Genomic DNA, 26,496 nt, shown 5'->3' on the forward strand with positions numbered 1-26,496 from the left:
ACTCTCTACTACTCTTTCTACTACTCTCTACTACTCACTCTACTACTCACTCTCTACTACTCAATCTACTACTCTCTTCCACTCACTCTCTACTACTCTACTACTCTCTCTCTACTACTCTCTCTCTGCTACTAACTCTCTACTACTCACTCTCTACTACTCGCTCTCCACTGCTCTCTACCTATTACTCTCTCTACTACTCCCTCTCAACTACTCACTCTACTACTCTCTACTACTCACTCTCTACTACTCACTCTCTACTACTCACTCTCTACTACTCGCTCTCTACTACTCGCTCTCTACTACTCGCTCTCTACTACTCACTCTCCACTACTCGCTCTCCACTACTCACTCTCCACTACTCACTCTCCACTACTCACTCTCCACTACTCACTCTCCACTACTCACTCTCCACTACTCACTCTCCACTACTCACTCTCCACTACTCACTCTCCACTACTCACTCTCCACTACTCACTCTCCACTACTCACTCTCTACTATTCGCTCTCTACTACTCTCTACTACTCTCTACTATACTCTCTCTACTACACTCTCCTCTACTCACTCTCTACTACTCACTCTACTACTGTCTCTACTACTCACTCTCTACTACTCTCTAACACTCACTCTCTACTACTCCACTACTCACTCTCCACTACTCACTCTCTACTATTCGCTCTCAACTACTCGCTACTACTCACTCTCCACTACTCACTCTCTACTACTCTCTACTACTCTCTACTATACTCTCTCTACTACACTCTCCTCTACTCACTCTCTACTACTCCACTACTCACTCTCTACTCACTCTCTACTACTCACTCTCTACTACTCACTCTCTACTACTCACTCACTACTACTCCACTATACTCTACTACTCTCTACTACTCACTCTCTACTACTCTACTAATCCCTACTACTCTCTCTACTAGACACTCTACTACTCACTACTACTCTCTACTACTCACTCTCTATTGCTCTCTACTACTCACTCTCTACTACTCACTCTCTACTACTCGCTACTACTCACTCTCTACTCACTCTCTACTACTCTCTCTGCTACACTCTCTACTACTCTCTCTACTACTCTCTCTCTACTACTCTCTACTACTCTCTCTACTACTGTCTATCTGCTACGCTCTACTACTCTCTCTACTAACTCTAGTACTCTCTACTACTCCCCCCGTAACTACTCACTACTAATCACTCTCTACTACTCTCTACTACTCACTCTCTACTACCAAATCTCTACTACTCTCTAATACACACACTCTACTACGCACTCACTACTACTCACTCACTACTACTCAGTCTACTATTCACTCACTACTACTCACACTACTCACTCTCTGCTACTCTATCTACTATCCTCTACTACTCATCCTCTACTACTCATCCTCTACTCTCTACCTCTCTCTCTACTACTCTCTACCTCTACCTATCTACCTCTACACCTCTACCTCTCTGTAACTCTCTATACGCGCACATATGCACATATATATATATATATGCATATATATGCATTTATATATATGTATGTGTATATATATATTCACTTAAAAAACCATAGGTTTCACACAGGTTATAGTTAGGTGGATATTTATGTCATAAAAAACCAATGATATTCCCCCGTTATAGTTAGTTCAGATAACTATAACTCGCGCGCCCGCAATCCACTGCTGATGACGTCACATATTACATCACTCATGACATGGTCAGTGACATCACTCATGACATCACTGATGTGACGGTCGCGTGAGTTATAGTTCTCTGAACTAACTATAACGGGGGAATTTCATTGGTTTTTTACAAGAGAAATATCCACCTAACTATAACCTGTGTGAAACCTATGGTTTTTTAAGTGAATTTGTACGGTTTTTTTAATTCTAAGTTATGTATTTCTTAATATATATCTTTTTTTAAAGTTTTTTTTACCGTGCGCGCACCCTGCGATTTAAAAAAAAAAAAAAAAAAAAAAAAAAAAAAAAATGAAATGTTTTTTTTCCCCTGAGGGGTCCTTCTGTGACCCCCTGACAAAGGCTAGGCGGTCAGGAACTCTCTTCCCTGCCCCCTTTTCATGTTTTCCACCTTTTTTCCCCCTTTCCTTTTCAGTGCGAGAGACAAAATGGCAGCCGACACTTCTTGATTTCGACCGATTCTAATGTTGACTGACATCTAACAACCAATCAGAATTTCGCTCGCGCACGGCACCGTGAGCGCACGGTGCGCGCGTATAGATATGTATATGCTTTTAAATGCTATTTTCTCAGGAAGTACTGAACAGATTGACACCAGACCTGCAAAAGGCACTTCCCTGACCTGAGGACTACCTCTCTGCCTAATTTCAAGTAATTCTGTTCAGCCGTTCGGGCTGTACCTTCGACTAAAGGTCCTATGGAAAAATGCATGGGGAAAACGCGTTTTGGGACCACCCTTTTTTCTCAGCCCCCGCTTGATGAATCACCCTGAGACTTTCAAGGTAGGAGCTGAGCGGAGCGCCCCATTAGTTTTGAAAATTTCGCGAAGATTCGTCAACCGGCGCCAAAGTTTCTCAAAATAGAATTTTGAGATTTCCCATGGAAACACGGTCCTAACTATAACTATTTACTGGCGACCGCCAGTAGATAATACATACATACATATATATAATCTGCATATCTATATAAATACAAATATAAATGCATGCATACATATACATATATGCATACATATGCATGTTATGTACATGAAAGTTTGAAAAACACTAATAAAAGCAAAGCTAAAAAGACACCTAATAACAAACAGAATTGCTTTAACCCCTTGAATGCCCATGACGAGCTTGACTCGTCATGGCACACAGTTCTCGTGTGCCCATGACGAGTCTAGGTCATCATGAGGCATCCCCTGGGAAATCCCTCTGGTGCGGGCACCAGAGGGATTCCCTTTATATTCAAAATAGCCTCGGGAGCTGGGGGAAGAGCTTCCCCAGCTCCTGAGGCCCCCCCTGCTTTCCCTGTAATGACCATCGGCGCGCACATTGCGCCGACGTCATTACAGTGAAACCGAAACTGAAATGAGCCAAGAGGCTCATTTCAGTTTCACTTTCTACGTGCTCACGGGGCTATCTCAGCCCTCTGAGCACGTAGAAAGACGGGAGAGGTATCGTTAGAAGTGTGGGAGGCCCAAGTACCCGCGACAGGCAAGGGTCCTAAACGTATTGCGCCTCACTACGTTTTGAGGCAAGGGTCCAAAACGCAGTGCGCCTAAACAGGCAAAGGTCCTAAACGTATTGCGCCTCACTACGTTTTGGACCCTTGCCTGTGGCGGGTCCTTAGGCCTCCCACACGAGTGAGTCACCGTTTTTATTGGGAGATCCGGGAGAACGCTGGGTGGTAGGAAATTTGCATCAGCCCAGTGATGCCACAACTTTACCACACAAAAAAATGTGTGAAATAAGTGATTTTTTCAGCTAACTTTGAGGTTTGCAGGGCATTCTGGGTAAGGAAACTTTGGGGTATCCACACAAGCCATACTTCCCTGGAATCCCCCGGGTATCTAGTTTTCAGAAATGTATGGGTTTGGTAGGTTTCCCTAGGTGGCTGCCGAGCACCGGGCCTAAAACCCAGGTGACCACCATTGCAAAACCAGTTCGTTTTGAGGTAGGCAATTTTGATGTCGCCTCAATACGTTTTGGGCCCTTGCCTGTCGCGGGAACTTGGGCCTCCCACACGAGTGAAGCACCATTTTTATTGGGGGACCCAGGGGAACGCTGGGTGGTAGACAATTTGTGTCAGCCCGGTGATGCCACAACTTTCCCACACAAGTGTGTGAAAAAGATGATTTTTTTCAGCTAAATTTGAGGTTTGCAGGGCATTCTGTGTAAGGAAACATTAGGGGATCCACGCAAGCCATACCTCCCTGGAATCCCCCGGGTGTCTAGTTTTCAGAAATGTGTGGGTTTTGTAGTTTTCCCTAGGTGGTGGCAGAGCTAGGGTTAAAAAACTACAGCTAGGCACTTTGCCAAAAAAGGTTCATTTTTCACTGCGATATTAAGGTGTGTCCACGATGCGTTTTGTGCCGTTTCCTGTCACGGGCACTAGGCCGACCCACACAAGTGAGGTACCATTTTTCTCGGAAAACTTTGGGGAACACAGGGTGGGTGGAAATTTGTGGATCCATGCAGAATCCAGAACTTTCCACCACAGAAATATGGGGAAAATGTGTTTTTTAAAAAAATGTTTTAGGTTTGCAAGGGATTCTGGGTAACAGAACCTGGTGGGAGGCAGTTAAGTCACCCCATCCTGGATTCCCCTGGGTGTCTAGTTTTCAAAAATGTATAGGTTTGCTAGGTTTCCCTAGGTGCCGGTAGAGCTATGGTTAAAAAACTACAGCTAGGCACTTTGCCAAAAAAGGGTCATTTTTCACATTGAAATTGAGGTGTGTCCACGTTGCGTTTTGCACCGTTTCCTGTCGCTGGCACTAGGCCGACCCACACAAGTGAGGAACCATATTTCTCGGAAGACTTTGGGGAACGCGGGGTGGGTGGAAATTTGTGGATCCACACAAATTACAGAACTTTACACCACAGAAATGTGAGGAAAATATATATTTTTTTTTTACAAATGTTTAGGTTTGCAAGGGATTCTGGGTAATAGAACCTGGTGAGAGGCAGTCAAGTCACCCCTTCCTGGATTCCCCTGGGTGTCTAGTTTCCAAAAATGTATAGGTTTGCTAGGTTTCCCTAGGTGCCGGCAGAGCTATGGTTCAAAAACTACAGCTGGGCACTTTGCTTAAAAAGGGTAATTTTGCATTGTGAAAATGTGGTGTGTTCACGTTGGGTTTTGAGCCATTTCCTGTCGTGGGAACTATGCCTACCCATACAAGTGATTTACCATTTTTATTGGAAAACTTAGGGTAATTCAGATTTGTAAAGGAACTGTTATTACCTATTGACTTTTGATGCATTTCTGCCTTCCAAATGAAAGACATTGTGTAAAAAAGAAGTCATTCTAAAAAATGACTGATAATTCTCATGCTAGTATGAGTATTCCCAATTTCGGAAATGTGCAAATATCTACTGTTTCTAAACTCTATAATTTGTTCCCTTTCCAGTTTGAACCCAGCCATATGCAAATCAGTCTTGACCCTGTGCCTCATGGGAACAGTCCAGCCCGAACTGCCAATCCAGGTCCTCCCTGGACTGGAAACAAGCATCCTAGGACCGGTTTCGGGGTTTCACCCCTCTTCAGCCAGGCAGAGTGGGCTAAAGAACGGTGATGGATCAAACACAGATCTGTTGACTAGGTGTGAGTGTTTGATTGGTTCTGATGCTCCGCCCATCACCACCCCCTTTTGTACCGCTTTGTTCGCCATAAGTTGGCAGGGTATGCTCAGACGTGAGTCCCTTGCTCACTTTGCCACTGGATTCAAGCAAGCCTGGCTGAAGACTGCTGAAATGCCAGAAACCGGTCCTAGGAAGCTTGTTTCCGGTCCAGGGAAGGCATGGCTGGACAGTTCGGGCTGGACTGTTCCCATGAGGCACAGGGTCAGACTGATTTGCATATGGCCATGTCTGAACTGGGGTGGCAGAGTGGGCTAAAGAACGGTGATGGATCAAACCCAGATCTGTTGACTGGGTGTGAGTGTTTGATTGGTTCTGATGCTCCACCCATCACCACCCCCTTTTGTACCGCTTTGTTCGCCATAAGTTGGCAGGGTATGCTCAGACGTGAGTCCCTTGCTCACTTTGCCACTGGATTCAAGCAAGCCTGGCTGAAGACGGCTGAAATGCCAGAAACCGGTCCTAGGAAGCTTGTTTCCGGTCCAGGGAAGGCATGGCTTGACAGTTCGAGCTGGACTGTTCCCATGAGGCACAGGGTCAGACTGATTTGCATATGGCCATGTCTGAACTGGGGTGGCAGAGTGGGCCAAAGAATGGTGATGGATCAAACCCAGATCTGTTGACTGGGTGTGAGTGTTTGATTGGTTCTGATGCTCCGACCATCACCATCCCCTTTTGTACCACTGAGTGAAGTGCGCCTGCGCTAAAAGATGAGCAACAGTAACCTCGTCCTGACCCCAGGCAGACTGTACTCGTGAAGGACATCCTGGGAGGAGTGCCAAGCCTCAAACAAAGGACTTCCTTAAACTATGAACTGTTATAATTGATGACACTAAGGACACAAACCCGCATGGGAATCAGCATGCCCTGAATGGACTAGAAACTGTTGCTATTTTATTAAAAGATTGAGAGCTGCATCTAATGCAACATCTAATGCATGGGAATCAGGAAGAATGATCCTGGTTTAACCAATCAAATTTGTTCTAAAACATGTATTGAAACATTTGTTGTCAAAATTGTACTATAAAAGTAGACTAGAGAGGGTAGGAATTTTATTCCATTGCGAGCACACCTTCACTTTACCAGATTGCCCGACGTTATGCTGACGGGGAGGACGGTGACACTGCTGGACAGCTGCTTACCAGAGACACTGATGGACTGATCAGATGCCCAATTAACTTACAAACTGATTCTTTGATTTATGGGCATAGAGACGAAAGATCTGAATTTGACATAGAGGACGCCATTTAGCCAGATTAGGTAAATATGCGAGCCAAACATATTGAATGCTATATGATTTCCTTATGCTTTAATTAGATAAACATATTATTTCATTTAAAGAACTGTGTCGGGTTATTATTTGAAGTATTTTGATGTATATTGTTTAGTAGAGTTAAGTGTTGCTATTCCCAGCAACTAGCTGATCCATGGCCAATAGTATGGGAACTGCTAGGTTAAATGTATTGAGACCCTGGTGAGGTAGGGAGGTATAGGTAAACTTGTTGTTACTCATCAGGTGATTGGTGCAATCCTCTTTCCCATTTCCAGCACATGGAATAGAGAAAGGACACCCCTCTCTCGAGGACCATTGATCTGAAAGTAGAATGAATGGTGTTAAGGGCCCCACCAGTGAATGAGTGAATGAAATTTGGTCGTTGAAAAGATCTGTGGTCTGGTCTGTAGCGAGGGGATTTGTGGTATTCAGCGCTGGAGCAGTTTTTCTGGTAGCAGAATGATGGTTTAGCTATTGTTTTGGGTTTAGCGACGATTGCTTGTAAATCGCTTATTGATTATTGATTGGTATTGATTTATGTACTAACACTCTATGTTGAGTCGCGTCGAGTTATATGTTGTTTGCACGGCTTCTGGGATGTAGGAAGTCGGAAGTTTTAACAGTTCCGTAGTAGAGCAGAGGTAGATGCTGCTCTCAGGAAAGACGGGATTGTTGTAGCCCTGTAGGTACACAGGGGAAACGTGTGACAAGTGAAGTAGCACGGCGCATTGTCTGGGTTCGATTCGGCGGCATAGTCGTGTGTTGGCATTAGAAATATTCTCGGTATGAGAGAAGTGTGTATGATAGCGAAGGTTACCTGTGAAATTTTAGTCTTTAAGTACCAAGAAACCAATTGGCATACCGATAACGCTTATCACTGAAAAGGTAGCATGTGTTCTCTGAGCTTGTTAGAAGGACAAAGCAGAGGGAAGCGCTGCTTTAACGAGTGTCATAATTCTGTAGTAGGACAGACTGTTCGCTGTTCTCAGGAAAGACCGGATTCTGTGCGTATGTACTGCATTTTCATATATGAACGAGTGTGAATGAAAAGGCATTTGGGTTGATTGCGAAACTCTAGGTTATTTCTAAAATACCAGAGAACAATTAGCTAATGCTTGCTAGAAGGGTGAAGTAGAGGGATGTGCTACTTTATCAACGAAAGTAACGATTCCGTAGTAGGGCAGAGGTAAGCGCTGCTCTCGGGACAGACTGAATTCTTGTGAGAAAGGTCCTTTTGCTGTTCTTTGGTTAGCGAAGCAGACAATGGAGAGGTTTTAGTGTTGTTACTAATCGAATCGTAAAAGTTACAGTAAGAGTTCACGGAGCGGTCTTGTAAAGAAGGGGTAGACGAGAGCAGAGCAGAACTGCCGCAGCCGCTGCTGACGTCAGAACGACCGTGCTGGGATTGGACAGTAGATTGGAGGCGTAAAACGCTTCGGATTGGTGCGTTAGTGTAAAGCCGCGCTAGGAGTGGAGGAATACAGTGTGACGTGAACGCTCTCTGATTGGAGTGTTAGTGTGAGACGCGCTGAGATTGGAGGATTGCGATAGTGACGTAGACACTCCTGATTGGTGCGTTAGTAAGAGTCGCGCTGTGAGTGGACAGAATAGCGGTACCATTGTAAGAGGACTAAACGGTATACGGCGAACGAGAAAATGTATTACCAACCACCAGAAAAGAAGAAATCGTGGTTTGGAAAAATTAAAAGATGGTTCAAGAAAGGTAAAGTAGTTGAGACTAGGGAAGGACAGTTACTTCCTCCACCGAAAACCCCAGCATCTACAATGATTGCGAAATATGGGTATCATACTTGTATTTGGTTAGATAATTGGGTAAAATACACCAAGGACGATGGAGTCCTGGCGTTTCCAGAACATGGTTCCTTTAATTTGGCTGTCTTGAGAAACCTCCGAGACAAAATGATGAACTTAGAACCAAGACCTAGACCGACGCAGTTTGAGGCATTGACGGAATGGGAAGACGAAATGTATGAACGGGAGAAACAGAGAAGTGGTAGGGGTTATCGATACATGTTTGGTAGATCATACGGATATGACACACATGAAGACAGGATGAAAAGTTGGTGGAATGCAAGTATGACTGATGGTATGTATCCTGTGAGAATGGTAGGAGAGAATGAAGGGAGAAAATGCACTGAGAGAAGACAGAATACGGATTCGAGTGGGTATGAAGGGAATGAATCAGAAGATGATGTTCTTGATGAAGTGTTTTACAAAAACCCACCACCATATCGACCAGAACCAGAGGCATTGACACCAAGTGCCCCAATGAGAGAAACATTACGAATAATTAAAACAGAGACCATATCACCAGAACTAGGGAAAAGTAACTCTGCAAGAGAGATAGAAAAGCAGACAGGAAGTAGGGTAAATGATGAGAATTCACTAGAACTGGCCAAAACTACCCTAGAATTAACTGAGAAAATAAGAGAATTGACCAAGAATCTAGAAGCTGTAACAGTTCCAGTAACGATAGGTCCAGTAATGCCTATATTTGAGAAACAAAAAATACTGAACATTGTTTGACAGTGCCATACAGAAGCCAAAATACAATTGAAAATACTGAACGGAGTCAAATTGACAATCTGTGGGGACCGACAATAAATATGTTCGAACCGAATGTTTCAAATAATTCATTTGTATATCAGATTTACGCTGAAAAGAGCACAATGACAATGGAAACATTATTAGAACCACAAAAAGCCCCAGAACAAAATAATGTAAACAATCCAGTAGGACCTTCAGTAGATGAATTAAATGAATGGCTCAGAGAGTTACAGAAAAAGGATCAAGAATCCCAGTCAATAGATGTGGCAAAATTACAAATGGTATGGGAAGAATTAATAGTAGGAACCATCCCTACTGAGAAATTGAAAAACTACCAGGATGTGAAATTGTTGTTTCTCTGCAAGAGTGCAACCTGGAGAGCGAAAAACCTGCATGAAAGATTAGAGGAAATTGCAAATGAAATGGGAATAGATTTTGACAGAGTAAAAGCCCTGCAAAAATCCTATCGAGTGGATTTCACTGAGAAGGATATAGAGAACATGAATACCACAGAAAGGATAGGTCAAATTAAGGACATAATTGGTTTGTTGAGAAAATGGGGAGATGTTGACAGATGGAGAAGTAAGTGGTGTAGAAGACGTGATAATATCACAGAAAAGACAGTTTCAGCATTTCCCGTTAGAGAGAAAGAGAAGGTAATGACAGAATACCCCATGAGAGAGATTCCAGGGGGAGGGTATGTACATGTTCCATGGACAAGACAGGACATTTTGTCTTTCACAAATGATTTCCCTCGACTACGCGAAAAGCCCGTCGAGTGGTACTGGCAGGTAGACAGATTTGTAAAATTGGCAAAGGTATTATGGATAGATTTGAATAGTCTATTCGATATAATAGTACCAGCAGATTTATGGACAGAGTGCAAGCTGATGATAAATTGGCCCACTCAAGAGTATCCCAGGGACCCTAAGACGGGAGCTCCCGACCCAGAGGTAATGAAGAAATACGAGCAGGTTATGGCATTTCTGAAAAATAAGGTACCCCCTAAAGAGACTGATTGGGTAAAGATTGACAGAACCCAACAGGAAAGCAAGGAGTCAGTACATGCATATTATGAGAGACTAATTCAGGCTTTTAAACAGTTCAGTGGAGATGAGAACCTGAGTGATAAAGATTTGAGCCATTTTGTATACAGGTTTGTATATGGTTTACGACCAGAAATTGGTGATATGATAAAGCAGCATACAGTTGATTGGCAGAATAAGAAAATAGATGAAGTTTTGAGACATGCAAAATATTTCAGTGATGAAATTGATGCAAAACAGCGAAAGCTGAAAGAAAAGGCAATGTGGGCACAGGTAAAGGCAGCTGAACGACAGGAAGCTCAGTTGGTAGAACAAGCAAACAATCCAGGAGTAAGACCAAGATTTGGTACAGGGAAAGGAAAGGGTAATATAGAAGAAGCCAAAAAGAAATTCCCATGTCACAATTGCGGTGAGTTAGGGCTTTGGAAATCAGAGTGTAAGAACCCTCCAAATACTAATATTGAAAATCGATCGTTGAATCCACAGGTGCAGAAAGAGGTGGGTGGTCAACTGCAGCAACAGCAGCAGGTGGTTACTTCCCAGAATCAGGTGCCAAAACCACCTTTTCCACAGAACAGAAACTCACAGAAGTATAGTAAAGAATCGGGATTCTACAATGAAGAACCGGTAAATAAACCATCACGCGCTCGCACTGTTTCGCAGTATTGGCTGCAACATGATGAGTGATTCAGAAATGGATTATTGGCGGTGCCGAAGGGAGGAAGAAGAGTGCATACTTGGTGCAACTCTAGAAGTAGACCAGACAGGACCATTTGTAGATGGGAAGATTAATGATAACATTATTTTCCTAGTGGACACTGGCGCTACTCGATCTACTGTTAGATCAGCAGATGTTAAGAATCTTCCTCTTTCGGATGAAACAATCCCAAGTAGTTGGTGTATCTAACCAACAGTTAAAAACGTACCTTACAGAACCCGTAAAGGTTAGTATAGGGAAATTTTCTGAAATGCACCGATTTGTGGTGTGTGACACCAGTCCTGTGAATTTGCTAGGTAGGGACCTGCTGTGCAAGATGAACTGCACTATATTTTGTACTCCAGATGGAATAGCTTTGGAAACACCAGATGAGGATGTATTGTATAAAATGACCATAGCTAACAGAGAATGTGAAACTATTGGAACATATGCAGTATTTAATCCAGATGAACTGCATAGCGAATTGAAACTGTCTGTAAAAGCAGAGGTTTGGGATTTCACCGGAGAAGATGTAGGGCTAAATAGAAACGTAGACCCAGTAAAAATTACTGTCAAAGATGGAGTTAGTTATCCAAACATTCCCCAGTATAGATTGACACCTGAAATAATTGAAGGAGTAACTCCAATAATTGAGAAAATGATCAAACAAGGAATTCTGAGAGAAATATTGAGCAGTCCATGTAACTCACCCATAATGGGCCTGAAAAAGCCAAATGGGAAGTTCAGAATAGTGCAAGACCTGAGAAAGGTAAACAAAATCGTTGTACCATGTTGTCCCATTGTACCAAATCCATCAGTGATTGTGTATCAGATTCCCCATGATGCAGAATGGTATACAGTAATTGATTTGTGCCATGCGTTCTTTTCCATTCCATTGCATCACAACAGTCAAACTTTTTGCATTACGGTTTGGAGACCGTATTTTGGCATGGTGCCGAATCCCACAGGGGTATAGAGAAAGCCCCTCAATATTTAATCAATTGTTGAAAAAGTCACTGGAGAGTCTGCAAATGCCCGAGAGTTCAGTACTAGTGCAGTATATCGACGACCTCCTTGTGGCGTCAAAAACTCGTGAAGCTTGTGAAGTAGACACTATAGCTTTACTAAATCACCTAGCAGATGGAGGACTAAACGTGTCCCCAGCCAAACTGCTGTATTGTAAGAAGGAAGTACAGTATTTGGGACATAACATTGAAAAAGGACTGAGGAAAATAACGATAGACCGAATCAGAATCATAAAAGGAATGAGAGCCCCCATTACTCAAAGAGAAGTGAGAATGTTTCTGGGAATGGTAGGGTACTGCCGCCAGTGGATCAGCAACTTTTCGCTGATTGCAAAACCTCTGGTACGGCTAACAAGGAGTGATGTAAAGGATCCCCTTGAATTGAACAAGGAGGAATTGGCAGCATTCAAACGATTGAAAGATGGATTGTGTGAAGCCCCAGCATTGGGTATGCCTGATTATGAAAAAGAATTTGAGTTATATTGCAGTGAAAGAAATGGATGTGCACTCTCTGTGTTAATCCAGAAGCATGGAAGATTGAGGAGACCGATTGCATATTATTCATCGATGCTTGATCCAGTAGCTGTCGGCTTACCTGGTTGTCTGAAAGCAGTAGCAGCAACGTGTCGAAGTTTGGAGCAGAGTGAAGGAATCGTGATGGGATATCCTTTGAAAGTGTTTGTACCTCATGATGTGGCGATTCTTTTAACAAGGAGTCATACTCAGTATATGACACATAGTCGTCTGACTAAGTATGAGAAAGTCATATTAGGTGCAACGAATGTGAGCCTTGCAAGATGTGTGAATGTGAATCCAGCAACGTTGTTACCAGATGGCGAGAATGTGGAAGTGCGAGATGAAGCAGATCATGATTGTTTGGATGTGCTTGAGTATTGTACGAACCCACGACCAGACATAAAAGATGAACCTTTGGCAGAAAATGATTATGTAATGTTTGTTGATGGGTCATGTTTGAGAACAGAAGGAGTGTTGAGGGCAGCATATGCAGTGTGTACGGTTTCAACAGTGATGGAAGCATCCTATTTAAAAGGAGTGAAATCTGCCCAAGTAGCAGAGTTAGTGGCTCTGACTCGAGCATGCAAAATTGGGAAAGGTGTGAGAGTGACTGTGATAACTGACAGCCAGTATGACTTCGGAGTTGTCCACGATTTTGGCCAGTTGTGGCTGCAAAGAGGTTTCCTGACCTCAAGTGGAACTCCTATAAAGAATGCTGAAGTGGTTGGAAAGTTGATTGAGGCGATACAGCTGCCTAAACAATTGGCTGTGGTGAAATGTGCTGCCCATAACCAAGGGGAGGATTATGTTACTGTCGGCAACCGTTATGCCAATGACATGGCACAGTACTGTGCCAGAAATCATTATTCAGTCAATCGGGCAAAGGAGAAAGAAATTACTTCCTATTCCTTAATGTTCACTAATGTTGTAGGAACATGGGAAGAAGTGAGGCAACTGCAGGAGGAAGCAGGAGATGAGGAAACAAGGCAGTGGGTAAAAGCAGGATGTGCACCAAGGGAAAAGGATCATGTATGAGTCTATCGAGATGGAAGACCAGTCATGCCTGATAGCATGTTGTCTACCATGGCACGGATGTATCATGGCCAGGGACACATAGGGAGAGATGCTATGATCAGGTCGTTTAAGCAGACCTGGTACAACCCAAAATTCAGAATTATATCAGAAAGCCTATGTCAGAGATGTTTAATTTGTCAGCAGTACAATCCTGGGAGAAAGACAGTGGTGAGCCTAGGAACTATAGGCCGAGAAGGAGGGCCTTTTACCAGAATGCAAATAGATTTCGTTGAAATGCCAACATGTAACAGTTGAGGTACGTTCTGGTCATAGTCTGCCTATTCTCCAGGTGGGTAGAAGCATACCCGACAAGGAGAAATGATGGATTGACAGTAGCAAAGCTGCTTTTGAGGGAATTCATCCCCAGGTTCGGGTTCCCAGTGACCCTTGAATCAGACAGAGGAGGGCACTTCTATAATGAGATTGTAAAATTGGTTAGTGAAGCATTGAATGTACAACAGAAACTGCACTGTGCCTACCGACCAGAGGCTTCTGGTGTGGTTGAGCAAATGAATGGTACAATCAAGAACAGAATTGGGAACATGTGTTTAGCCACAGGAATGAAATGGCCTGAAGTCTTGCCTCTAGTTTTGATGACCATACGTGCAACCCCAGATAGAACTACAGGGTTAAGTTCTCATGAAATAATCATGGGACGTACGATGAGGCATGCTTACATACCAGTCAACAAGCTGATGACAATTTCTGATGACATGGTGTTGGAGTACTGTAAAGGCCTGGCTGACGCAGTTCATTCTGTGGTTCATCAGGTTGGAGCGGATGCCACCACAGTTGAAAAGAAGCAAGCCCATGATCTAAGCCCAGGAGATTGTGTGAGGATAAAGGTCCACTGAAGAAGAAACTGTTTGGTTCCCAGGTGGGGAAAACCAAGACAAGTCATTCTGACCACGACAACAGCTGTGAAGTGTGCTGGACTGAAAAACTGGATCCATGCCAGCCATACCTTGAGAATACCAAATCCAGTGGATTGCAAGGAGAAAGAGTACTATGACGAATCAGAGTCAAGTACTGAATAAGATCACAAAGGACCAAAAGCACGTGAAAATCCTGAAAGGGGGGAAAACGAGCCAAAGCAGATTCTGGTCCCCAGAAGTATCTCTCTGAGAAGAAGATTACAGATTTCTGACAGCTCAGATTCCGAGTCCGAGCAGAGAAAGAAAGGTCCCAGTAAAGAACCTAAAAAGAAGGAAGCAAAAGACAAAGAAGAAGCAGTAAAAGAAAGTCAAAAGGAACAAATCCCAGATGAAAGTTTGAGAGAAATTCCACCTGAATTGATAGATTTGAATGAAGAAGGGACAGTTACAGAGAGAGAGGGACAGATTGCGGAAGACCCCCGAGGAGGTGTAGGGAACTGCAACATCCAGCTAGGTGAAGGGACAAGTGGTCAGCAGGAAGATTGCGTGCCGGAGATCCGAGGAGGGAAAGAAGTAGGGAAACCAGAACAATTGGTGGATAAAGTAACAGGCGAAAGGGAAAAGCAAGTTGGGACAGAGTCAGAAGAGAGTGGGAACGAAATACCTGAAGGTCGAGTTCTGAGAATTGAGAAGAACTGTAAAACCAGAAGTTTGGCCGAACCAAATATAGACTAAGATATCGACAGTCTCGAGTAAAATCACAAAGAGCTAAACAGGTGAATGAAGTCACGAGTCAGGAAAAATCAAAGGAAAAAGAAACAGTTGTAACAAAAGAATCCGGAAGAACAAGAAAACCTAACCAGAAGTATAAGTCGCCGGAATGGACGTATGTGGCCCTGCCTGAAGAATCTCAAGAGGCAGATAGTCAAGGAAATCCAGAGGAGGCTTTACTGAAAGTGGTTAAAGAAGAAGAAGAATCAGAAATCCTGAGAGTTCTCTTGTCCGACATTGGAGAAGAAGAAGCGAAGATTCAGGAAATTCTGTATCCTGATTCGGTGAAGGAGGCCAAGGACGATGAGATGCCAAACTAAATAATCAAAGAAGCTGTTGATGTGGAGAACGATAATAAAAGAGAAGAAGTAGAAAACTAGTAGAACCAAGTAGAAGCTTAGAAGCTTTGGGTTAGAAACTGGTCACAAAGTAGAAGAGGCTAAGTCAAAAGACACGGTCTATTTAGTAAAATGGCTAACACAGATGGTAGTAAAAGTAGATGTACATTCATGAAAAGGTGGTGTAAAACATGTTGCTGTTGTACAGGATTATTAATGCTTTTATGGAGCATCTTAGCTCTTGTAATATCATTTAAAGTCACAATAGATACAATAGAAGGAAATGGTCAAAACAAAACTAACATAGCTAAAATCTCAAAGGTAGTACCGACTGTAGAAACAAACATTCATTTGCATAAAGATAGATCTATTAACGATTTCTCTAATAATGTATTTTCAAAATTATTGTATGAATATGTAAAGACTATGCACGTAAGGGACTGCTACGTCTGCATGCATTTACCTGCTTCTGTGGCAGAGGGAGTGACTTATCACCTTCCAGCTACTTATGGGATAACGTGTAGTGTAATAGCTAGTTTGTTTCATGAGATAGGGAAATTAGAGTATTATTTTTCAGATGTAGATAACATTTTTGCATTAGTGCCTGCTAATAATAAGTTAAATAAGGTAAGACCTGCAAAGGTTTTAGGTGAATTTTTCCTAGAGACTAGTGAGCTAACATTAGAAGCTGTGTTTGAATATAATTTGACATGCAGTGTGCAGAAAGAAGAAAATACATTTTTGAATATGGTTGAGGAAAGAAGGCATAAGATGCACAAAAAGGCATCAGAAGGAAAGGTTGAGATAACAGCTTGGGACATAGAAATGGAGAAACACCTGACAAAAGGAGAGTCAACACCAACAATAGCTTTAGATAGGCCTCAGAAAGGAAAACTTTGTATAAGAAGGAATCAAACTGCATATGATAACTTGTTTGTAGGTAATAGTGAGTGCCATGATACATACCGAATCATGGGTGGATGGGGATTCAAAGGTGGAAGAGATTCAGTATTTCCTGGAATATATTTTATCTGTGGGAACAGGGCATATTATCGTTTGCCAGACCATTGGTATGGCACATGTTATGTAGGCCTGGTATTTTCAAAAATCTTTCACATGGACAGAGAAGAAGGTGTAAATAGTTTAAATAGTCATTTAGTGCGTAGAAAGAGAGAATCTTGGGCAGAGATTGTGGGTGACATTTTTTGTGCATTGATACCGGCAGTGGGAATAACTCTGAATGCAAATAAAATTAGAAGATTATCTACAGTAGTGGATCGCTTGTCAACAAGCACTGCTCATGGATTCTTATTGGTTAATACTGAAATGGTTGCCATGCGTGCTATGGTAATGCAAAATCGACTTGCCCTTGACATTCTTTTGGCAGAAGAGGGTGGAGTCTGTGGAATGCTGAAAGTTCAAAATTGTTGCACTTACATTCCAGACGAAAGTACAGATCTAAAATTTACATTAAAAATATTACTGAATTGCACGATGAACATGTACCACTGGAGGTTGAAAATGTATGGACAAGAATGGGAAAGAAAATAGCTGCTATTAAAAATTTCTTAGCTAAAATAGGTAGTACTGTTATAGGTAAAATTATGTTCCCATTAACATGTGTGTAGTTGCAGTATTGGTGATAAGATTAGGGTGTATGTGTTGCCGGAAAAAGAAAACAAATAATAAAATAAAAAGAGATAAACTTAAGAGAAAAGGAAAAGATCCAGAAAAAGATTTTGAAGAGATAGCCTTAGATGAGTGGAAAGACAATATGTATAAGAAAGCAAAAAGAGATGAATATCAAGAAACTGAATTTTGAGCTTTGAGTAAGAAGTCATTTCAAATTTCCATAAAAGGGTACTAAATTTGGGTGTTTTGTGGTGATAAAATCACCAAAGGGGGGATTGCTGGAGCGAGGTTTTCCCTAAGAATTGTATACCTCTTCCATTTCATAATTTTGAATTAACATGAATAATTGATTAACATTAATAGTAATAATTGTTTGCTGTGTTTAATTAATCAACATTACTAATTAGAAAATACACGTGGGAATCGCATTTGCATGGCCTGATTGATACATAAACTAATTTCGTACGCATACTAATGTTGGGTATTTAGAATTTGCATGTTATATGTTGGTTTTGTGATGTGATTTGTGAATCGTGCTTTAAATTGGGAGTATAAACCGCAATGCGTGTTGCTTTGCTAGATAAATGCACACACATAGAGGGTTTAGTGAGGGAATAACATTTTAATAGTCATTTCAAAGTATTAATTACGTTTTGTGTCTCTTTGCTTAAGTTGACCTTTCTGGAGTGGCCACAAAATGGCTACCATCCCTATTTTGACGCACCAACAAGATACAGAAGTCACTGAGTGAAGTGCGCCTGCGCTACAAGATGAGCAACAATAACCTCGTCCTGACCCCAGGCAGACTGTACTCTTGAAGGACATCCTGGGAGGAGTGCCAAGCCTCAAACAAAGGACTTCCTTAAACTATGAACTGTGATAATTGATGACAATAAGGACACAAACCGGCATGGGAATCAGCATGCCCTGAATGGACTAGAAACTGTTGCTATTTTTTTTTTTTTAAATTGAGAGCTGCATCTGATGCATCATCTAATGCATGGGAATCAGGAAGAATGATCCTGGTTTAACCAATCAAATTTGTTCTAAAACATGGATTGAACATTTGTTGTTAAAATTGTACTATAAAAGTAGACTAGAGAGGGTAGGAATTTTATTCCATTGCGAGCACACCTTCACTTTACCAGATTGCCCGACGGTATGCTGACGGGGAGGACGGTGACACTGCTGGACAGCTGCTTACCAGAGACTCTGATGGACTGATCAGATGCCCAATTAACTTATGAACTGATTCTTTGATTTATGGGCATAGAGACGAAAGATCTGAATTTGACATAGAGGACGCCGTTTAGCCAGATTAGGTAAATATGCGAGCCAAACATATTGAATGCTATATGATTTCCTTATGCTTTAATTAGATAAACATATTATTTCATTTAAAGAACTGTCGGGTTATTATTTGAAGTATTTTGATGTATATTGTTTAGAAGAGTTAAGTGTTGCTATTCCCAGCAACTAGCTGATCCATGGCCAATAGTATGGGAGGAACTGCTAATGTATATTGGTCCCAAGATGGCTGCCAAAACTTCTTGGATGAAGTACTGACAGCCAATCAGATCTCACGATGAGATGTGTGGTTAGGCTCCGCCCAGATATATCTATGATTTTACTTTTGATTTTCTCAGCAACTACTGAACAGATTTACACCATTTAACCAAAATGCATGAGTGTGAACCAAGGGCTACCTCTGTGCCAAATTTCGTGTAATTCCGTTCCGCAGTTTGGGCTGCAGCTGCGATTAACGGTTCCTGTGGTGAATTGCATGGGGAAAACACGTTTTGGGACCCCCCTGTTTACTCGGCCCCTGCTTGACGAATCACCCCGAGACTCAGGATAGGAGCGGACCAGAGCGCATCACCAGTTTTGAAAATTTTGCGAAGATTCGTCAACCGGCGCCAAAGTTATTCCAAATATAATGTTGCGGATTTCCTATGTATAATAGCTCCTAACTATAACTACCTACTGGTGATCGCCAGTAGGTAATATACCATTCATTCACACACGTTTATTCATCCTTACAGACATGCACTCACAGACACACATGGAAGCCCTATCATAGTACCCTTAGTCACACTATTTTCTTCAAATCATAGTATCGGGCTCCATGGATATTAGGTTTTAAAGTCCCATGAAGCTGGGCAAGGGTGTGACTAGTAACAATGCACAAACTGCATGGCTATCAGTAGCTCACAACCATTTTCACTGATAAGAAGTAGCTCTCATTACAGAAAAGGTTGTAAACCCATTATGTAGTTAATTGTTAGGTTTGATATGTGTAGTGAATATTGGGCTGTGTGGCTACCATTGGCCCCTCTTGGGAACCCTCTAAGGTATTAGCTTTGAAACTGAATGGCAGGACCCCATTTATTGGCCCCTGAGCAGGGTCCAGGATTGTTGAAAGTAGAGAGGATGACACTTCCTCTGCCACTTCAGACCATACTGAACCAACCCTGTTTGCCCAGGTACATTGTAAACCTTCCTTTTAAATGGGAAAATGAACATCATTAAAATGTTAAAATGAGTTATATAGTGAGGTAATAAAAGGTAACAATAGATAACAATTTGCGTAGAGATGACTTGAATATGTGGTCTTTCTCCCACCATACCTCCTATGGACTTTTGGCTTCCTCTTTTACAACAATTTTTTTCCCTGTGCTGAATGTATTGTAATGTTAAAAGCAACACAGAGTATATCTTTTTTTCAAGATAAAATTATTGTGAATATCATTTTTTGTTCATTTATTGGAGGAATCTCCTTCAATCGCTGCTATAGACATAAGTGACTTCTGTTTGTCTTGAAACTGCAGCTCTGTGCTGCCGTGCTAGTGTTGACGTGGAGCTAAGCAAGCGCATCAAATCTGACTTTTGAGTTCTAATCTTCTGAACAAATTATAACAGTTGAAATCCTCATGTTGAGAATGTAAGCATAAATGGGGCGTGGCAGGGAACCCCAACTTGGTGGTTGTTTATAGTAGAGCTCTATCCCGGCCCAACAAAACTCCTGCAATTATCTGGGAGTTGGCTGACTTTGCAGCTCCCTTAGGAGGAGATAAGGCCGCCGTGATTGCATGGAGGGGCAGAAACTATAGCAGACCGATTCACGCATCAAAACACACATGCGCGGAGCAGAAGTGGAGGTGGTGTGGGTCGCTGGCCTGGAAAAAGAGAGCAGACGGCGGAAAGAAACCCACTCAAAGTTCCTTGACAGCACCGCAGAAGGGTACACTTGGACGCACCCACGATTGCAGCAAGGCCTGAGTAAACCGGAGGAGTGAAATCCAGCTGACAGCCAGCGTAGAGCTCCTGATCATCAGGAGCATCCAGGGAAGAGGTATGCTTGATACGAATTGCCCACTGACCTGCTTGGCACATCGGAGCCTGCCCGGAGTGCAGGCCACAGCTAGATGAGCTGGGGAGGCGGACCCGCGTCCGCAGGGACTTCAGAGATTGAGGGCAAAGGCAAGGACTGCAGGGGAAAAATGAATTTCGGCTGAGAGCACTCGATGACACACCCATTAGGGCTCGACAACAGTGCTGAAGTAAGCAGGCGCCAGAAGGGTAGGGAGGCACCCCAGGAGCTGTGGCCTGCCATATACAACAGATGGAGACACACATGGAGAAGTGGTGGTACAGGGAGTCCCTGGCAAGATGGGCCCGGTCTCGGGTGGCTACGGGATGACCTACCTCACAGTTGAGTGCCTAGGAGGGTCCAGATGCAAGATTGACGCCAGCACGTAGTGACGCAGGTCTGGACCCGCTGACGTTATGCCTGTGCTTGGCAGATCCGATCCACAAGGATCCCAGTCCTACCAAGAAGGTGAGAGTGGGTCTAGAAGGGGAGAGCAGACCTGGCCCGGGTTACGAGCAAGAGGGCCCCCCAGAGAGCTGTAAAAAAGGAGACTGAGGTGAGATCAGTGCAGGGGATAGAGGTGATACTGAGGCCTGAGACAAGTGGAGAGACTTTCCTTGACTCCAGAGAGACTGCAAGGTTGCAGTTACTGTGTCCCAGAACCTCCATGCTTCCATCAGAGAGGGGCGAACCAGTAGGGCACCATCTCTGCTGAACACAACAAGGGCCCTGGCATGGGAGAAAGCACAGGGGGCACAGAGCTTGAAGTGACCTGTGATGCCTGAATAGTTTGTGTAAAAGAGAAGACCTAGGTGCCAAGGACTCACTGAGACCCTCACGAACAGGTGGATGCCTCAATTGAGCTACCTTGATAGGCACCGTGATTAGTAACAGCAATAGACCTATAAGCTGCACCTGAAAACCTCATCCTCTTAGAACTTCCCGTAGAAAGGGTCCCAAACGAACTGTGCAGAAATACCGAGAGGTTGCGAGTGCCTTACAGGTTGCCCTTTCAGGTTGGTCGACACAATGCCTAGGCAGAAAGGCAGAATCAGGGGCACAAAGCCTGAAACACGAGAGCCCTCCCCACTGCCCAGAGAGGAAGAGGGGAAAGCCCCACGGGCCCGGAGGTTTCACTTCACCTGGACAAAGGCGGCTCTGCAAAAAGACACTGGGGCAGTCTTGGTTGGATTAGGACTTCTACAAGCCGAACACCATAAACTGTCAGACAGAGTCAAAGACGTGGAAGGAGTGGTAGAGGAGCTCCAACTAGAACACAAACAAGCGGCTGCATGACTGGAAGCCCTCACCCCTAGTGTGGCCGTGCTGGAGAGACTGGCTGATGACTCTGAAGGGCATAACAGATGGAACACCATAAGAATAGTTGGTATTCCGGAGGGAGCAGAAGGCACAGACATGCTGACAATCCTGGAGAAATGCTTGAGAACTGAAATACCCCCTGACTCACTCTCCAAGTTCTTTGCCCTCGAAAGAGCACATCAAGTACTAGGGAGAGACTCTGCTCCGAGAAGGCCTCCTCGACCGGTGGTGGCCATGCTCCTCCACTGTTGGACCAGATTTTGATCCTTCAACAAGTGAGGGTCAATGGTCCCTACGCCCTGGACAACAGCAAAAAACTGGTGTGCCCAGATTTCACAGCCAGTGGGATAAAGAGTGGCCAGGAACCAGCAGTGACAAACAAAGAAACCGACTCCACTCTGAAAACCCACAACATCCCAAACTCAACAGGACAGGAAAGCAGCCCTGCAAGCAGCCCTGCAAGCAGGCGCACAGATTATGTCACCTCAGAAAGCGGATATACTGGCAGACACATCATCGGAACAGAGAGATCCCACAGCGGACTCTGAAGACACTACAGGAAATGAACCTGACTTACCAAAAGTCACTCTGCATTCAGAAGACGACATCATATACCAGTCCAGAACACTGGTGAACTTTCTTTCTCTTTTTAACAAGTACCTAAGATCCAGAGAAAGGGTTTATGCTAAAACCCTGGGAGTACGCTGGTCAGCTTTCTCACTGGTAACATGAACCATGGACGGAACCAGTGCCTCTTGACCTACTTTGACTCTTCTCCCTCACCAGACCTCCCTTGGGATGGGGAGTTACGACTTTGAATTTGTTGAGTGCTGGACTGTGGTCTATTACATATCACTCAGCCGGGGATGAGTCGGGACCAGAGAGGGGTAAGGAAGGGAGGAAGGGTAACCTTCCCGTAATCATGGCTAACAAACAAACGTAGGAAATGGTAAACTATTATCCTTGAATATTTGTGGTATGGGCTTCCCCTCCAAATGCAACAGTATTCTTAACTTCATACGACGTAGAGGCGCACAGACAGTGATGCTTCAGGAAACTCACCTGACAGCCGAGAAAGCATCCAGACTTCGCCGTAGATTGCGGGAACAGTTGTTTGTGACCACTTATTCAGCGTTTGCAAGAGGAGCCCTTTTGTGGGTCAAAGCAGACACCCCTTTCACGCAACACACAAAATCATTGACCCAGAGGGCCGCTATCTCATAGTGAAGAGCTGACTAGAGCTACGGGAAGTTACTTTGGGGAGCATCTACGCCCTTAATCAAGACCAAACTCACTTTTTGCTGCAGTTCTTTAAACCTGTGTTAGAAGTGGCAGCATGCAACATGATCCTGGGTGGGGACTATAGCTGCTTTGCGGACATAGATTTGGACAGATCTACACCCCCTTTACGAGGTACAGCAGCAGCCGTGACTTCAAAGGCCTTCTGGACTCGATGAACGGTGGGAATTACTAGACGTTTGGAGGTTACAAAATTATCATCAGCTGGAATGCTCCTTTTACTCCCCATTATATGGGTTGCACACCAGACTAGACCTGTATCTATGCTTAAGACAACTAGCTCCAACACTAATGGGGGTAGAATATCTAGGATGTAGAACTTCAGACCGCAGTCTACTACTTCTGAGCTTCTCCCCAACTCCCAAGAGAGCTCCCATCCCAGTATGGAGACTAGACCCTAGCCTGCCTGAGGGTGACTGCTTTAGGCAGCAACTGTCCACTGACATCTCAACCTATTTTGAATTAAATCAAAACACTGCAGGCACCCCCTGATTGAGTGGGATGCCTTTAAAGTAGTGGTGAGAGGCCAGTGTATTGGTCCGACGGTAGGCGCACGTCAGGAGATCTCCCAAGAACTCCAGACACTGGAATCCCACATTCATGCACTAGATAAGGAGCTTAGAAGGGATGAAGGGAATAAGAAATGTAAGCAAATGCTAGGAGTGAGTATAATGAAGCCTGGGAACGCCTGCGGGTTCTGGACTCTCAAGCATATCTGTTGAGACAGCACGTAGAAGGAGGAAGGCAGGGAAATTACGAGCATGGCTGAATAGGCCAGAGTGCAGAGGTTCCCTGATCCCTAGTATTTGGACGGTTGATGGCAGACAGTCTTCTCCCCCCAAATCATCAACAATACATTCAGAGAATACTATGTGATGCAATATCGGAAGCCCGGGGAGGAGCATGAAGAGCTGATGGTGACTTACTTAAAGGACTTGGGTTTACAGGGAGCAGACCAGGATGCACGAAAGTGTTTGGATGCCACAATCTCCACTCAGGAAATTTGCCAGGCAATTAAGGAATTTGCTGGATGGAAGACCCTGGGCCAGGTGGACTCCAGGTGGAGTTTTACTGCACATACACAGGTGACCCCATCTTGAGAAAATGTACGCTGCTTCACTACGGGTGGGCCAATTACCAACATCCATGTGAGAGGGACTGGTGTCCCCGCTACCCAAAACTGCTTGGAAAGGTGTTGGCCACTAGGCTAATCACGCGCATACAGCATCTGGCCCACATGGACCAAAATGGGTTTATCCTGACTAGGTTGATCTCTGGTAATTTGAGAAGGCTGTATCCTATATTGTTCCATCATGGTCTGACAGCATATCCAGACGCAGTGGTGATGGCGGTCGACCTGAAAAAAGGTATTTAACTCCTTAAGGTGAGACTTCTTGCTGCAGGTTATGAGGAGCAGGGAACTAGGAGATGGATTGTTGTGATGGGTCCACCTGCTTTATTTGAATCCCACTGCTAGGGTGCATGCGGGCGGAGTGGTGTCTGCTCCATATACCATACACAGAGGGACTGGGCAGGGCTGCCCACTATCACCATTGCTTTTCGCCCAGGCGATTGAGCCATTTGCAGACAGTTTTAGACAATAAGGGGCGAGACACGAGTAATTACTGGATGGGAATATGCATATAATCTCGTTATATGCAGATGATATTTTACTGTACATCAGGGATGGGGCCCGGGGCATGTCGCAGGCCATTACCATTTTAGATTTGTTTGTGGAGTTGTCAGGGCTTTGAGTCAATACTTGGAAGACCCAGATATTCCTGTTGTGACCTGATCTGGCCAGACCAAACTACCTTCCACGGGGACCCACTTGGTCCCCAAGCTTCTTTAGATAGGTGTTCCATAGACCAGCAGATCTCTTAGAGTGGAACCTTGGCCGAGCATTCCTTACGCTAAAGACAAATGTGTCATTCTGGTGATCCCTCAAACTCTCGGTTATAGCCAGAATAGCGCTTTCCAAAATGGTTATCCTTCTGAGAGTTTTAGATTACTTGGTTAACCTCCCTGTGGTGATCCCCCGGAGATGGTTTTGGTACATGGATACAATGCTCAGGGACTTGATCTGGGATGGGAGGCTCAGTAGAGTTTCCCTTGTGGTCTTGCGACGACCTATGCTAGCGGGAGCTCATTGTTTCACAGCATGCTATCTATCTGCTCAGCTCAAATGGCTGTCTCAATGGCTGGATGGGAGAGGACTAGAGACACTGGGCTTACCGGCACAATCTCCGCAAGGGACTCTTCTTCCTGGGATGCTAAACCCCAAACACCAAGTTAAAAGTACTTGGGTTATACTAAAAGTGGCCTTAAAATGCTGGGTCCAATGTACTAGATGAGCAGCAGGGACCCCCCTGTATGTGCCTGATTTACCATTAATCGGGTTACTTCAAATAGGAGACGGATCTGCCTTTACACAAGGACAGCTAAGGAGTGGACTGAGGCAAGGGTGATCACAGTTCGGGATTGCTACCAGGATGGTGAATTACTTCCCCTGACTGACTTCCTGGAACACCATGGCTTGCAACCAGGGCAGTTCTTAAATAAAAACACCATGCGGGGACCTCTGGCCACATTAAGGGGGGGGCGGCACTCTCGAACCCACCATGCATTCATCCCTACAGGCAATAGTGATGCTGGGGTCAGCCAGGCATCTCGTAAAATGGTTGTATGCCACAATAATGACCTTGAGGGAACAACCATTGGCCCACCTACAGGAGAAATGGGAGGCCCTGATGGGTAGGACCTTCACTGAAGCAAAATGGAAGAAGGTGCTAGAGAACCCGAAGAAAATCTCCAGGAATGCCAACTTCAAATTCACACAGTTTAACATACTCCATATGACCTATTTCACACCACACAGGCTCAATATTATGTATGGGATAGAGGATCAGAAATACGCTAGATGCGAAGAAGTAGATGCCAGCTTTGCACATATGGTTTGGGGCTGCCCGGTGATACAGAGCAATTGGCTGATGATCCTAGAGATCCTGAAAGGAGTTCTGGCTCAACCTATTCAGTGCAGAGCAGATGTCTGTCTACTAGGGTTCAAATCAAATCCCCAAAAATGTATTTCGCCTTTAAACATAAAATGCATGAAAGTGCTTAGAATAAAGTTCACTTCATATAAATAAAGACTATAAATAGCATTACGGTGCAATCAGGATCATTTGATTTATATAAAGATATTAAAATTCCTTAAAACCACTATAGATAATTTCCTAATAATACTGGTTTGCCTATCCTGCCTTATGTCAACCACTTTAAGTAAACATTTCCATTTAAAAAAAAAAAAAATTCGACCAAAATTTCCTTACGAAGTATAGCAGCAGAATCACAATCTATATGTGCCAAAA

The 26,496-nt window shown here is 43.8% G+C and overlaps 1 protein-coding gene across 1 annotated transcript in view; it reads left to right on the plus strand.

Annotated features, from left to right (window-relative positions):
- LOC146812276 (uncharacterized) overlaps positions 1-22,374 on the plus strand; it is a gene marked incomplete at its 5' end in the record, with an annotated part of 52,608 nt that extends 30,234 nt beyond the window's left edge. The window contains one exon of the mRNA XM_085615155.1: positions 22,000-22,374. Within this exon, the coding sequence (XP_085471281.1) occupies positions 22,000-22,374 (375 nt within the window). The remainder of the gene's footprint in view (positions 1-21,999) is intronic.
- Between the last annotated feature and the right edge of the window lie 4,122 nt (positions 22,375-26,496).

Source organism: Triturus cristatus, chromosome 7 (genome assembly GCF_964204655.1).
Source record: "Triturus cristatus chromosome 7, aTriCri1.1, whole genome shotgun sequence".
Classification (NCBI taxonomy): domain Eukaryota; kingdom Metazoa; phylum Chordata; class Amphibia; order Caudata; family Salamandridae; genus Triturus; species Triturus cristatus.